The sequence below is a fragment of the Atta cephalotes genome (genome assembly GCF_000143395.1).
Source record: "Atta cephalotes unplaced genomic scaffold scaffold00003, whole genome shotgun sequence".
Lineage (NCBI taxonomy): Eukaryota > Metazoa > Arthropoda > Insecta > Hymenoptera > Formicidae > Atta > Atta cephalotes.
This window is the reverse complement of record NW_012130067.1, coordinates 1,118,509-1,132,925: the sequence shown is the minus strand read 5'-3', so window position 1 is coordinate 1,132,925 and position 14,417 is coordinate 1,118,509. Positions and strand designations below refer to the sequence as shown.

At 26.4% G+C, this 14,417-nt stretch overlaps 3 protein-coding genes across 3 annotated transcripts in view; 2 read left to right on the top strand and 1 right to left on the bottom strand.

Annotated features, from left to right (window-relative positions):
- LOC105624936 (UPF0518 protein AAEL005291-like) overlaps window positions 1–1,296 on the bottom strand; it is a 6,448-nt gene extending 5,152 nt beyond the window's left edge. The window contains exons 1-2 of the mRNA XM_012206282.1: window positions 1,147–1,296; window positions 196–407 (exon numbers count right to left, since the gene is read on the bottom strand). Coding sequence (XP_012061672.1) covers window positions 196–407; window positions 1,147–1,296 — 362 coding nt within the window. The remainder of the gene's footprint in view (window positions 1–195; window positions 408–1,146) is intronic.
- Window positions 1,297–1,989: 693 nt separating this feature from the next.
- Window positions 1,990–4,188, top strand: LOC105624915 (protein-cysteine N-palmitoyltransferase Rasp). Its single transcript, XM_012206260.1, has 6 exons — window positions 1,990–2,101; window positions 2,178–2,284; window positions 2,927–3,067; window positions 3,153–3,370; window positions 3,506–3,846; window positions 4,088–4,188. Exons 1-6 carry the CDS (start codon window positions 1,990–1,992, stop codon window positions 4,186–4,188), a joined length of 1,020 nt encoding a protein of 339 aa, XP_012061650.1.
- A 3,569-nt stretch (window positions 4,189–7,757) lies between these two features.
- On the top strand, window positions 7,758–8,804 carry LOC105624905 (solute carrier family 35 member G1-like). Its single transcript, XM_012206249.1, has one exon. The coding sequence runs from the start codon at window positions 7,758–7,760 to the stop codon at window positions 8,802–8,804; it is 1,047 nt and encodes a 348-aa protein (XP_012061639.1).
- Window positions 8,805–14,417: the final 5,613 nt, after the last annotated feature.

Here is a 14,417-nt window from a genome sequence, read left to right as displayed (position 1 = left end):
AATTAAACATAATTAAATAAATATAAAATTTAAAAGTATGAGTACTAATTTCACACAAATATATACACATATATATATATATATATATATATATATATAATAAAATATATATACATATATAATAAAAATATTATACATTATAAAAAATATATATTTTATATAAGATATAAGTATATATAGTTAGCAATGATATACCTTCCTGTATGTATACTCCAATCGTATAATTTAACAAGTAAATTTTCACTTAATAAATATTCTAAACACGGAGAATGTGTTGCAGTGTTACCCTGTTGATAATGATTATGTGAATTCGAATCCCGTAACTCTAGTATCAATAATGTCACCATTTGGTCAATGTGATTAACAACTCCAAGTACATCATCTTGACTAGGTATCCCTTTAGGAGGCTGAAAAATACACGAATTGATAATCTTTAAAGAATACCAGATATATAAGATATCTATAAAGAAATTAAAAGTAATTCTCACTAACGAAGGATCTGTTACAACTACCTGAAATCGATTCGATTCTCTTTGAAATACATTGTTAATCATAAAAATCTAAGAGAAACTTTTTATTTTTATAGGCTTTTTATGAGTCACTCTCAGATTTAAGAGGATAAAACAATCCCTCAAAATTAATAGAGATATTTTCAAAATAAATATCTCATTTTAAATTCAAAAATGTTGAAGGATTTCAAATAACGCGACCTATTATGTACTAGGAGCTTCTCCCTTCCCTCCCTTTCTCCCTCTCTCATCCCGCCAACTCGACCCAAGATGCCAACGTGATCATAACGCATGCGCAATTTGTTACGCTATACAGATATGACAGGTTTCATAACCTCAATAGTAGTGAACTTTTAAATTAATATCTCATTTCACGGGACAGAGTGACACTTTTTTCTGCCAGATTCTTTCGTTTCATGCAAAAACGCGTCGAATGACAAATTCCCCATTTCATTTCCCAAATTCAAGTGAACGAAAGCATTCTCAACAAATACCCACTTATATATATTTTTTTTCATAAATCTGTAATTAAAGATGTAATTTAAAGAAGATATTCTTTAGACACACATATTATCTAGGGAGAGATGTAAATTTCAAAATAGTAAATTTAGAAAGTTCTAAAAATAATTGTTCTTACTAAAGAATGCAGAATGATTTCGTATATCTGTTGTGAATGTTTGCAAAAGCTGTCATAACATGCAGATGGATCAGCGTCCTTTGGTGGTGAGTCCCTGGATCGCTGTTTGCTGAAGCTCGTTCGCAACGGATTGGTTCGTAGCCAACTCATTGTTTTTTTTTACAATATATATCTTCACAATAATGCAGCCAACAAGTCTAAATTATCACATTCGTAGTTTCACTATTTTGCGTTTTGGACAAAGTACGCTGAGACTGACTCAGATGTAATCAATCTGTTGCCATCAAGAATACCTTTTAATGTACTGGTCACATATTAAAACGACGCAATAAAAAACAGTGCGATAACGCGAATCACATATTTATTAGACAATCCACGATTCACTGATACATGCCAGCATGTATCGAGTAATAGATACCATCAGGCGATCAGATTGTCTGACACCAGTGTCGCCAATCTGAAACGTTGAACTCGCCCAATGGTTTAGTTTACATCGTGCACTTAATATACACGGGTATTAACTAGTTACTTTCTATTGAATGATCTTAATTTCAGCGATACGTTAAAACATGATATTTGTATTTAATTAATCATTATGATGTATACTGTATCATATATTTAATACAGCATTCTCTAAATACATTGTTGAAATTAAAATAATTTAATAAAAAGTTTATAGTTATGTGTATTAAGCGTGACGATGTAAACTAGGCCATTAGTTTTCTCTCTACTTGCACTTTCATGTTCATACTCGATCTGTTTATTATTTATCTACATGATACTTCTTGGAATTATTTTTTGTGATTGTAACAAAATTGTTAAGGCGGCAAGTTTAACTTAACAATGAAAAACAATAGTTTAATAACTATAAACTGTTATGAAAGTTATTTTTATTTTGTTGTATGGTCGTGTGCCATCATTTATTCTGCATATCAATTTTATTTGGCAAACAATTGTAAGAATATATATCGAAAAAGAGAACAGTTAAATTGTTATAATAATGATTTTAATCATATATGATTTATTTTCAGATTTCAGTGATTATAATGATATATACAGTGATTTTGATTCAGGATGGTCTTGGATTGGAAAGAAACGAGACACTTCTGATCAAGAGTGGCTTGTATGGCTTACATTAGTAAATAGACTGATACCATGTGTTTTTATACATCATTTTGTCAGTCAGATTATTAAAGTCAATAGTAATAGTATGGTATATATATGATACTTATATGCAAAGTATGATGCAGAAAGAATTATGAATAATATCAGAAGAAAATAACACAAAAATTTTTCAGACATTATGCTATTGGTATATTTTATCATCTATAATTTTTCTTTATTATTATTTGGGTATATTGGGTATGTTATGTACAATACTCCAACCTACTTTTTTACATATAATGACGTGTATATGCAGTAAAAATGCAGCATGGACTATACATGTTTTGTATATGTTTGTAATACACATATTAAAAATTCCAAATGGTCCTTTTCAAAGTTGGTTAGGAATTACTGATGAGAAGCATTATATTTTAACACTTGTGATGTGTTGGATACATTTAAGAAGTATCAGTCACAATATGGATAGTATTGATGACCAATTTTCCAACTCAAATAGCTTCATTCAAAAATTGGCATATTGCTTATACCTGCCTACATTATTTTTAGGACCACTCATTTTGTATCATGAATTTGTGGAATCTGTATGTTTAAATATTTATATTACATGCTAAAGAATCATAAAGTTCAATGAAGTATGAATATTTTATTTTTTCAGATTAATCAATCACATCAGTATTGGAATTGTCAAAAGTTTTTAACATTTATGTTAAATTTAATTAGATATATGTTCTGGTGTTTTTTTACTGAATTATTGTTACATTTTATTTATGTAAATGCTATACAATATCATTTGCAGGTAATAATTCTTTTTGTACATAATGTACATTTGTATGTATACATATTATATATACAAATATAAGAATATATTTTGTTTTGTATAGGTTTTACAAAATTTGAATTCTTGGGAACTATTTGGTTTAGGGTATTGCATGGGACAATTTTTTTTCAATAAATATGTTGTAATATATGGAACATGCAGTAATTTATGTTATTTGGATGATATAAAAGCGCCATCACAACCTAAATGCATAGCTAGAATACATTTATATTCCGACATGTGGAAACATTTTGATAGAGGGTTATACAAATTTTTAATAAGGTAAATTTGATTGAATTTATCTACTACACATATATTTTATTCTGTTACAATAATCAAAAATATTATATATATTGTATATATTGTATTATAATATAGGCTCATATTTCTTTTAATATTTTAATATTATATTTACAGATATATTTATGTTCCTATACGAAAATCAAATAGATGTTTTGGAAAACTATTTGCATCATTTTTATGTTTCACATTTGTCTTTATATGGCATGGGATACAAATGAATATCTTTATTTGGGCACTGCTCAATTTTATAGGAATAGTAATTGAAAATATAGGAACATCAATTGGCAAAAGCAAACAATATTATAAAATGCAGAACACACATTTATCTTCAAAAAATACTAAGAGACTTCATTGCATACTGGCAAGCCCTCTTTTAGCAATGTCAGCGATATCTAATTTTTATTTTTTGGGTGGACAAGATATTGGAAATATCTTTATACAGAAAATAATACATGGCAAGTTCATTATATTTATTTTAGTATTTTATTTTTTATGCCGCATTTTATTTACTATGTATAGAGAGATTATATATCTGTTATCTTATTTTTTATAAATATTGCATACTAATAATATTTATTATTAAAATATATTATTTTTTACTATTAAAAATTTTAATATTTTCAATATTTTCAAATCTAAAGTATAATTCTTGTATTATAAATAAGCCAAAATTAAGATGAAAATTTTTGTCTGTAGGATCCTGGAAAAGTCTGTTTATTCTACTTTTCCTTCTTTATTGCTGTTGTCAAGTTTCTGTAGATATTAAAAGATGGGAATTACGTCATATCAAAAGATAATAAAATGTTTTTTACATCAACAATGTGATATAATATCATAAAATCATTAACTTTATGTTACGTACATAGTTCTTATATCAATTCCTTTAAAACAATTTCAAATAATTAAAAATAATTTAAAAAAAAAAGGATAATTTTTGCATTGTTTGTTTTATAAAATATCAAGTTTGAAGAAATGTAAAATAATTGCTCATATATAATTATATATGTTTATAAATATTTATACATTTATGTGTGTTTATATATATTCATATATGAAAAATTTTTTTTTGAAATGCTATATTTGATACTAGTAATATTTCTCAACTTTAGTTTAACTCTCTAAACAGCCAAAATTGATCATTCAATTTAAATTTAATTTGTGTACGTTTAAATTTAAACAAAAACGTGATAGAATCAATATCTTGTGCTAAACTTTGATCAAATGTCACTACTAGGGATTAACTTTTTGTTAACTGCTTTGATAGAAACGGGCCTTAGTCCCTTTTGTTAAACTAGATATTGGCAGAGAGTAACCTGAGAATGGACATTCCGCGGTCTTTTTCATATATCAAATCTCGTAGGGTAATATTCACGTTTTTGTGATTCTCTTCTAAGCTATTGCGTGGATTAATTAAAATTGATTATTTATCCTTGCCTAATCCACATAATAACATGGAAGAAGATCACGAAAACGTGGTCAATATCCAATATGAAATTTAATACACAAAAAAAGGAGGAGGTTCCGGAATGCCGGAACCATTTCAGGTTTCTCTTTGATATTGGAAAGCATTGGGCGATTTCAGCGCTTTAGATTGACGACACTAGTGTTGGACAACCTGGTCACCCTGATCGTAGCAGTGTTCTCAGACTATCTCAGACTTCTTTCTGTCTGTGGCCTGATACGAACATTAGTGAAAATTATATCTACTCATTTTAGTTGCATATTTCATATTTATTTCTTCTCTCTTTCCTATTTCAGAGATACAAATTTATTTTATTTAAAGATAGAAAATGCAAGAAAGTATAATAAATATGAATACATCTACTATCAAATGGTAAAATATTAATATCAAATGGTAAAATATTTTGTAAGATATTTTATAATATTTTATAAGAGAATTTATTTATTACTGTTTCATATTAGTGAGTTCACATTAAATGAGGCAATAATTAGAGAATAAGTATAGAAAATACAAAGAAGGCTTTGCAAATTTTACTTATTTATAAGTAAAATAATCATTCATGAGTTATGAATGTAAAGTAATTGTTATAATATAGAGTTTTGTCATTAATATAGAGTAGACAGCGTGATTGTTAAAATACAGCTACTAATGATAAAATAAAATATAAAATAATACATGTATTTAATTACATAAGATGACAAAACAAATCTTGATTGTTTTTTGTTCTCCATCTAGGCTACGTTTTGTGACTGTATTATTTGACACATAATCTTATGGTTGTTTATATACAATTCGTTTGATGAAATCCAAATAAATCAATATAATAAGTAAGTATCGACAAAATTCTCTACATGCAATTAAGTAACATAGAATTTAAATTGATTACTTTTTATTTTAATATTTAATTAAAGGTGTTTTCCAGTATAAAACAGTGTAACACAATGATCGTTTCGTCTTTGTTTAACATTGGCAAACAAAAATATAATGATTCTGTGTTACTACACTGTGTTACTACACTGTGTCATTTGTGTTGCTGAATAGCACCCTAAATATATTTATTCTAACTATCTATATAAAAATTACAATTTTGTATTATTTCTTTAATATTAATTAGATAAATGATGATGTATGTAGTATTAAATTATTAAGCATTTAAAATTCAGTTTCGACCGTTAATGACTTTTATTTCCTATTGATTGTGTGCACGGTTCAATAATTAAGTTTCTTTCTTTAATACGATTGAATTTATAGAAAAATACTTGATAATTGTAAAATCTTAGTATCTCTTAGACATTATATAATTTTCGCTACAAGATATATAATTCTATGTTTTTTGATATCGTCAGTTACTAATATCATATGTATGCTTTTCGATATTATTTTGATTAACAGAATAACAAGATAGCAATTATTTGTGTTATCTTTAGAAATCAAGCTATTATAAGTGAGATTAAAAAATCAAATAAAAAAAATTGATCAAAATTTTTAATGTAAAATATTATTTTGAAACAAAAAAGTTATCTCTTTTCTTCAAATGTTTAAAACTATTATATTGTTCAATAAATACTATAAGTATACTATAGGTATAAGATTCAATAATTATTCTCTTTTTTATACACTATCAAAATATAATATTCAAACATATAATATTCTATGTACAAATATGTAATCTTATATACAGATTTTAATTCATCCAGTAGAACATTTCAAATTCTTAAGTTAAATACAAAAACATTTCTGACAAAAGTGCTCAGTTACAAGAGAGAAAAAAGATCGTGTTTTTAGTTGATCTTCAGAAGATATCTTTAATCTTTTGCGTCATGACAGGATTTCATCTTTTTGTGCTCAGTTTTTGATTATTTTGATGAATTTATTGACGTTGAGTTTTTTTTTATTTCATAGGGTTCGTAGAAAATAAATAAGTGTTAAAAAAGGCAATCATAAATTTTTATTTGCATAAGTACTTTAACTATAAACATATAATCAAAATTTGTGCTTTTTTGAAAAAAAATGCACTTTTTTATCGAATTATTATCAATAATTAAAAATTATTATCGGCAGTTTAAGCTCATTTAAGATGTTTTAAAATATTTTTCAGAATTTTTTCAGATTTTTTCGTTGTTTACATTGTTTTTTATTATAAATTGATAATCTTCAAAAAATGAAAAATCGATATTTTCTACTGTTAATAAATAGTTTAAATATTTGTTATAATGATGTTCTAAGAATTTTTCATCGAATTCTAATCTGAAGTCAAAATTTTCAAATTTTAAAATCCAAAATGATGGAACTAGTGATGAACCAAAAACGAAAAAATAATCTTATTATCTTAAAATTTAGTTTCTGGATATGTTGGTCGCTACATCTAAATCTAAGGTCAAGATTTTCGAATACCTACAGACTTCTATACATAAACTGCCGACTTCGTCCCCATATTTGAAGACAATCTTGAACAGCCTCATATTTGTGTTCATTTACTCTCGCATGTATAAATCACACGACTAACGTTAATGCTTCTGTTTTCATAAATTCATACAATACTCACACAGACAGGATGCATGGGTGAACTGAAACAAGAACAACTCGGAATCAGGTTCATCTCTTTCTGTCACATTCAGTTAATGTAGTCATAGAAGTCTGTGCGAATGGCAGAATCAAAATGACAGAATGACGAATTTTTATATGTTATTGTTTTAAATCTTAATTTAATCTTTTTATTTTATAACTTTAGTTATTGTTGTAATGATACTTTTATTTAGCTTTTAATAGAATAAGATTTGTACAAGAACATTTTACAATTTCAAAATTGTATCCTGTGATCTAAAATACTATTTTTTCATTTTCTATTATTGCATATTATATATTTAAATGTATTTATCTTCACACGTTATATTTCTTACAGATATGTCAGAGCATGTGGAATTGCAGCATCTAGTGGATGTTGATGTGGAAAATAACACAACAAATCATAAAAGAAAGTTTTTTACTCTATTGTGTAAATCATGTCCTTATATGGGTCTAGTATTAGCAACACTGTCGTCTCTGTTCTTCTCACTATGTAGTGTAATAGTTAAGAGCTTAGTAGAGATAAATCCAACAGAAATGGCAATCTTCAGATTCTTTGGGGTATTATTACCAGCTATACCAATTGTGATTTATAAAGGTGAACATCCTTTTCCAAAAGGCCATAGACTGATACTTATTCTGAGGAGTTTTATTGGTACAACAGGACTTATGTTAAGTTTCTATGCATTTAGACATATGCCGTTGGCCGATGCCTCAGTTATTGTATTTTCTGTTCCTGTATTTGTAGCAATATTTGCACGGGTATTTTTGAAAGAACCTTGTGGATTATTTAACGTTGTTACTGTATGTTTAACATTGGTTGGTGTGATATTGATAACACGACCGTCATTAATTTTTAGTCATACCGTAGAATCTCTCTCAGATGGTCAAGTTAAGTCAGAACATGCAGATTTATGGGGTGCTATGGCTGCTTTCTCAGCTACTTTATTTGGTGCAAACGCATATGTTTTACTACGTGCGTTAAAAGGTCTTCATTTCTCTGTTATAATGACAAATTTTGGTTCATTTGCTTTGATTCAAACTACGCTCATATCATGGGCAATTGGTGCATTATGTATGCCACATTGTGGGACTGATAGAGTTTTAGTTGTTGCACTCGCATTGTTTAGTTTTGCAGGTCAAATTTTGTTAACTTTAGCCCTTCAGATCGAACAAGCTGGTCCAGTGGCCATAGCAAGATCTACAGATATTGTTTTTGCGTTTTTTTGGCAAGTATTATTTTTTAATGAAATACCAAATAGATATTCTGTAGGCGGAGCTATATTAGTCACTAGCTCAGTTTTGTTAACAGGCTTAAGAAAATGGGCTCTTTCTTTACCGGAAACGTCAAATATAAAAAAATCTCTTGGAATCTTAATGATATAAATAATGACTTTTTTATTTAGAGAAGAAAGGAACTAAAGTAGACAAAAAGGAATGCCCAAGAAACAATTATATATGAAAAATAATATTACGACTGATAGTAATTTAAACGTTTGCTTTAAAATGTGTGAATTTATATGTAACATATTTTAGATCTATTAATTCTGTTATTAGCAAATTCCAATAATTATTTGATAATTCTAATATTAAAATCGAGGCTGTAATTATTTTAAATAAAAAATGTTTGAATTTAGTCAATTAAGTGACACTTATCGCGTTCAAACATCACACAATAGTTGCTCTAAGATATTAATTCATTTTTTAACATAATTTTACGTAATGAATAATAAATTAAAAATACTTTATCTTAATAATATTTTATTTTTTCATTTCGAGAGACATTATCTATGTTATATTTAATTTTATTAAAGTTAAAAAAATTGATTTTTTCAAATCATGATTAAAATTCAAAAGTTTGTTTAAAAAATTCATAAAAATATTGCCAGTTAGAAGGAATAAAAAAAAATAATTTGAAGTATATATTAACTCAATGAAAAAAAGTATCAATAAATTGTAAAATGCCTATGCAATCCTTCGCAGTTTGACGTGTAAAGAATCAAACCGATAATTGAATTTCTTGAAATATCCAATATATTAAATAAAAAATGTATGTTTCAATTCTTGACATATTTTTTTTAACATTGAAAAAGGATCCAAACTGTGAAAGCTTGTATACGCATTTTATATTTGATTGAATTGAAAAAAACAATCATAAAATTATAATTCTGTAATTGCATTCTCATTTTTAATAATAGTCTAAATATTATGGAATACTGACATTAGAATATGTGATACATGTACGCCAAAGTTTTAATTAATGTCACACATATATACCAATATTTATTCACTTTTACTATCGTGTTATGTTTATTATTGTTGCTATATTTAAATTTTTTTAGGAATGTAATTGGCTAATTTTATAAAATATTATTAAATTATAATTTTTAAATTAAAATAATTTTAATTTAAAAATTGATATAAAGAAAGTCATTATGGTATTTACATTATGGCGTTAGGTCAAATTACCTCTTCTTCAATCTATCTAACAGATGATGCAGTAGATTTGGGATATTTTTCAAATAGCAACGTGTCTGTATTGCTTTTAGAATTGCAGAAATTAAGTCCACATTTGTTTTGCTCAAATTAATTTGCGCGAGTTTGCTTAGATACAATTAATTCGGGATTATACTTAAGACATTACTTTTTTCATTTTCTAACTCTGGTGTGTGCGCGCATACTTGTGTGCATAGAGGAGTATGAGAAAGAGTGAGAGTGAATATATAAAAAAAGTGTACGTGTGTAATAAAACAGCGTATGAGAGTAGATATATATATATGCGCGTGCCATATTACTATTCACTATTTTTTATATGTTCCACATGGAACTTGTAGAATGTTATTTATTATACAAATTGAACCGCTTATATATTTAATTATTTATTATATACAAGTATGTATATAATAAAATGTATCATGTATATAATCTTTTTAAAGCAACATTGGTATAATTAAATTTTCTTATTTTTAATACTTCTTTTACACTTAACATTTTTAAATTCCTCTTTAAAATTTTATCTTTATCTTTTGTGATCTAAAATGCAACCTTTCGTAAAATGAGAAAGTGAATAAAAAAGAATACTATGAATATTTTAATCTTATTAATCTTATTAATGTAATTGACGTAACGATATTTTTATTTTGCATATGCTATTACAATAAAAATAGAGATCGGCGGAAAGAATTAAAAATAGGATATTTGCTTGATGTATTAAAAACAAGAATGCTTGAATGCACACTAGTAATCTATTGAACAGATTCAAGTGCACATACGCAAGTTGTATTTTTATAATAGGAAAGATTAAATTTTTGACTGGTATATTTTTTAATCTCTTGTAATTTTAAATGAAAATAGTCATAGAATTTTATATTTATAAGTTGAAAACAGAAAAAAATGTCAAACTTATATATATTACTTTTTTTCTGTGATTTATATGTATAGGAACATTTTTATTAAGTATGAATGATTAGTATGTAAGGAATGTAATATATTATATAAATAGTCGAAATTATTTTGTCTCGAAACAATTAACTATTTATTACAAATGCAATTTTTACTTTTTAAGATGCAAAAGATTAAAACGAATAAAATAGAAAAAAGAATTTCTCATTATCATAGTACAGATTTGCTTAATGTAGAATCTACAACAAAAATGTAATAATTTGTTTTTCTTCTCTTACTGCTGTATAATAATATTCTATTCGTAATAGTTTTGTGAAAATGATAAAAATTACATTATTTATTTGTATCATAGTATTTAAATGTGAAAATTATACACATTGTATTCGCTTCGTAATGTTAAACAAATTTACATTACACATGTAATTTCTTCCATAGCAAAAAAAAATCACAATAATATGTAATGATAACAAAATCATGATTGCGCGTGAATTCACTTTGTTACAGATGTAATATCACAACAAAGTTAAGATGGTGTGTCCACTTTGTTACAGATACAATATTGTTATAGTATTATACAGCTATGATAAAAATTGCACTTTACTGTAACACTGTTATGACATACAGATCAAGATAATGTCATCAATAAATTATGATGTCACTGTGACATCACAATTTATCCGTGATTAAATTTATTATATGAATGTGACGTTTTTTGCTATGGGAGTTTTATGTAAAACTTGAGAGGAGTGATTATATGAGAGATCTACGCTTTTTTGTATTAATATATATTACATCCTATTTGAGCATACGAATTTAAAAAAATTCCATCCTTGTAATTATTAGATTATATGAAAAAATGAAGAAGCATTAATTATAAATGGAGGAAGAGAAAGTTATATATGAAGATTGCGATTATCAATCAATTTCAAGATGAACATAATGATATATTTAAAATTTTAAGAGTCAGTAGAAATAATGGCTAATTTATCTACCTTCTGTGTAGACATATCTGATATATTATCAAATTTTGTTCTGTTTGTAGAGGAAACATGAGATTCTTTTGATTTCTTTTTTTAAAAGATTTCTATAGAGTCAGATTTTGGTTCTTAAATAATATTACAAGTATTTTATAAAAATTACTTTAAATCAGATAATTTAAAATAATAAAATCTCATTAGTGAAGCAGTGAAAAATTACTATGAACAGGCCGAGGTGAGTGGTGTGCAATTGAATTATGTGCGCCGCTCCCGATCACCTTATTTAATTCCATGATAGCGGCAGATGTTGCTCTAATTTTTTATTTTATCGTTTATCATATTTCATTATGTGAAATCGTATCTTTTATGTGTGCAGTAGAACGCAGTTATTGGGGATTCATCAAGTCATCCAAATTTTTTATAGATCCCATGGTGGAAAGAATAAAAACGATAAAAATGAATATTTTTTTATTATTTTCTAAAATCATTTTATGATTTTTAATTTGACATGTTATTTCGATGTTTCGAGTCATTCTTCAAAATTACCGCGAAGCAAATGTTTCAATGGCAGCATTTGATATCTGCGCAGAAGAGTATGAAATTTGTTTCGAGAACGAGCGCATCTTCTTTCCTTCCACCATGATAGATTCAACCAATCATATTCAATTACTCAGCGAACAGGTAAGCAATTTTGTCCACCTTGAACGCGCTGATTTTCTAAGTGCGTGTTTTCTAAGTTCTATTTTACGTTGCAAATGCTTTGAAGCACTTTTTGATTGGTTAATTCATAAAACTCTTTCTTCTCATTGGTCAACGAAGCGTTTGCAATATTAAGTGAATCGCATCCTCTTCGTGTTTTCTATTTCTTTGAATATATACCAGTGCGCAGCTCCTCATTTTACTCTTCCCTCTCTCTCCCCTCACCGGGTTTCTTCCGCCATATTATTCTCTTTCTCTTTTCTGTCATTTGCTAATATCCTGTTTGGGAAATCATGCGTCTCGTATACACGTAGCGGTCGTAGCGCGTTGTACTTATTGATCATAGTCATTCGATTGCATGGGGAAACAGATTTTTCGTTATTTGTTTTATTTGTACTGATTCCTGTGTTATTACGTTGTAAACAAGGAAAGATACGACATTATTGAGAAGGTCGAACCCTCCCTCCTGACAAAAAGTGAGTGATATGGTTTTCAACTTGACATATGCGGTTAATAAAAAGGGAGGAGAGAGAAAAGAAAAAAGTTGATAAGATATAAGTATTTAACATTAGCGAAAAATACGAATATAAAAAGAAGAGGAAATGAGATGAACGAAATGTAGAGAGGTTATATTGAGAAATCAAGAATTGTATGATGTGTAACTGTAGGAATGGTTGATAGATGGAATGGCGTAGATAATATAAATATATATATATATATATATATATTTTTATAGTGAGAGAGAGAAAAACTTTTTCGCGATAAAATATTTAAAATTGCTGAAATACAAAATTTAGCGAATTAAATAACAGCAGAAGTTATATGTGTTCTTTATATGTAAATTAAGAATTAGATAGTTATATATATTAATGTAAGTGTGTTGAAAAATATAAGAATGACGTAATGTTAGAGAGAGAAGAGAGAGAGAGAGAGAGAGGGAGAGAAAGGGAATGTGTGAAAAGTGACTATTATTACGAATATATACCTGTTTATTACAAAACTGTTTATTACAAAACCTGTTTAGTACAAAACTGTTGGAATAAGTAAAAGGTAAATAAATGAAAGGAATAGAAAACAGATATTAAGTAAGGAATGATTGGAAAAAAAATACATATAAATTTGGGCGGGTTTGAGAATATATAATGAGGTTATAAGAAAAAAAGAGAAATAATGTAAGAAAAATAAAGTGATCTGTTATTTCAAGTTTTTCATAAAAAGGGGGAAATAAACATTTAGAATAATATATTAAAAAGATACAAAAGGACGTAGTTCTTTCAATAAAGAAATTAAATAGTATAATTGCACATAAATATGTATAATAATTTAGTAACCTTACAAATAGAATGACGTAGTAGAGTCATAAGATACAGAAGAATAGGGAGGGGATTTGTTTTTGTCCTTTGATGAACTTTTGTAAGATAAGTAAGAAAGATACAATAATTTTTTTAATTTATTAATTTTTTAAGAATATTTAAATTAAATTCAATATTAAATATTGAAAAAGATAAAATAATTATTTATCAGAAATTATTTGTCGTGTTCATTAATTAAATGACAAAATTGATAATGCATTAATAATTTCATTATCAATTTTATCAATAATTATTAAGTTATTATTATTATATTATTATCAGTTGATTCATTATTCTGTGCATAAAAGTTTTGGTATTTTTATCAAAAAATTATTTATATATGAGATATTTAAAAAATCTTATAGTATAATCTTGCAAATATGTTCGGTAATCTTTGTAATCTTTATCAAACTTATGTCTTATAACATAATAATTTGTATAATAAGCCATATTTAATCATATTTATAATTATAAATATAATAAATATATAAATAAACATATAAATAAAAAAAATAAACATATAAATATATGTTTGCACAAATATCACATGATATTAATATTTGTAAATT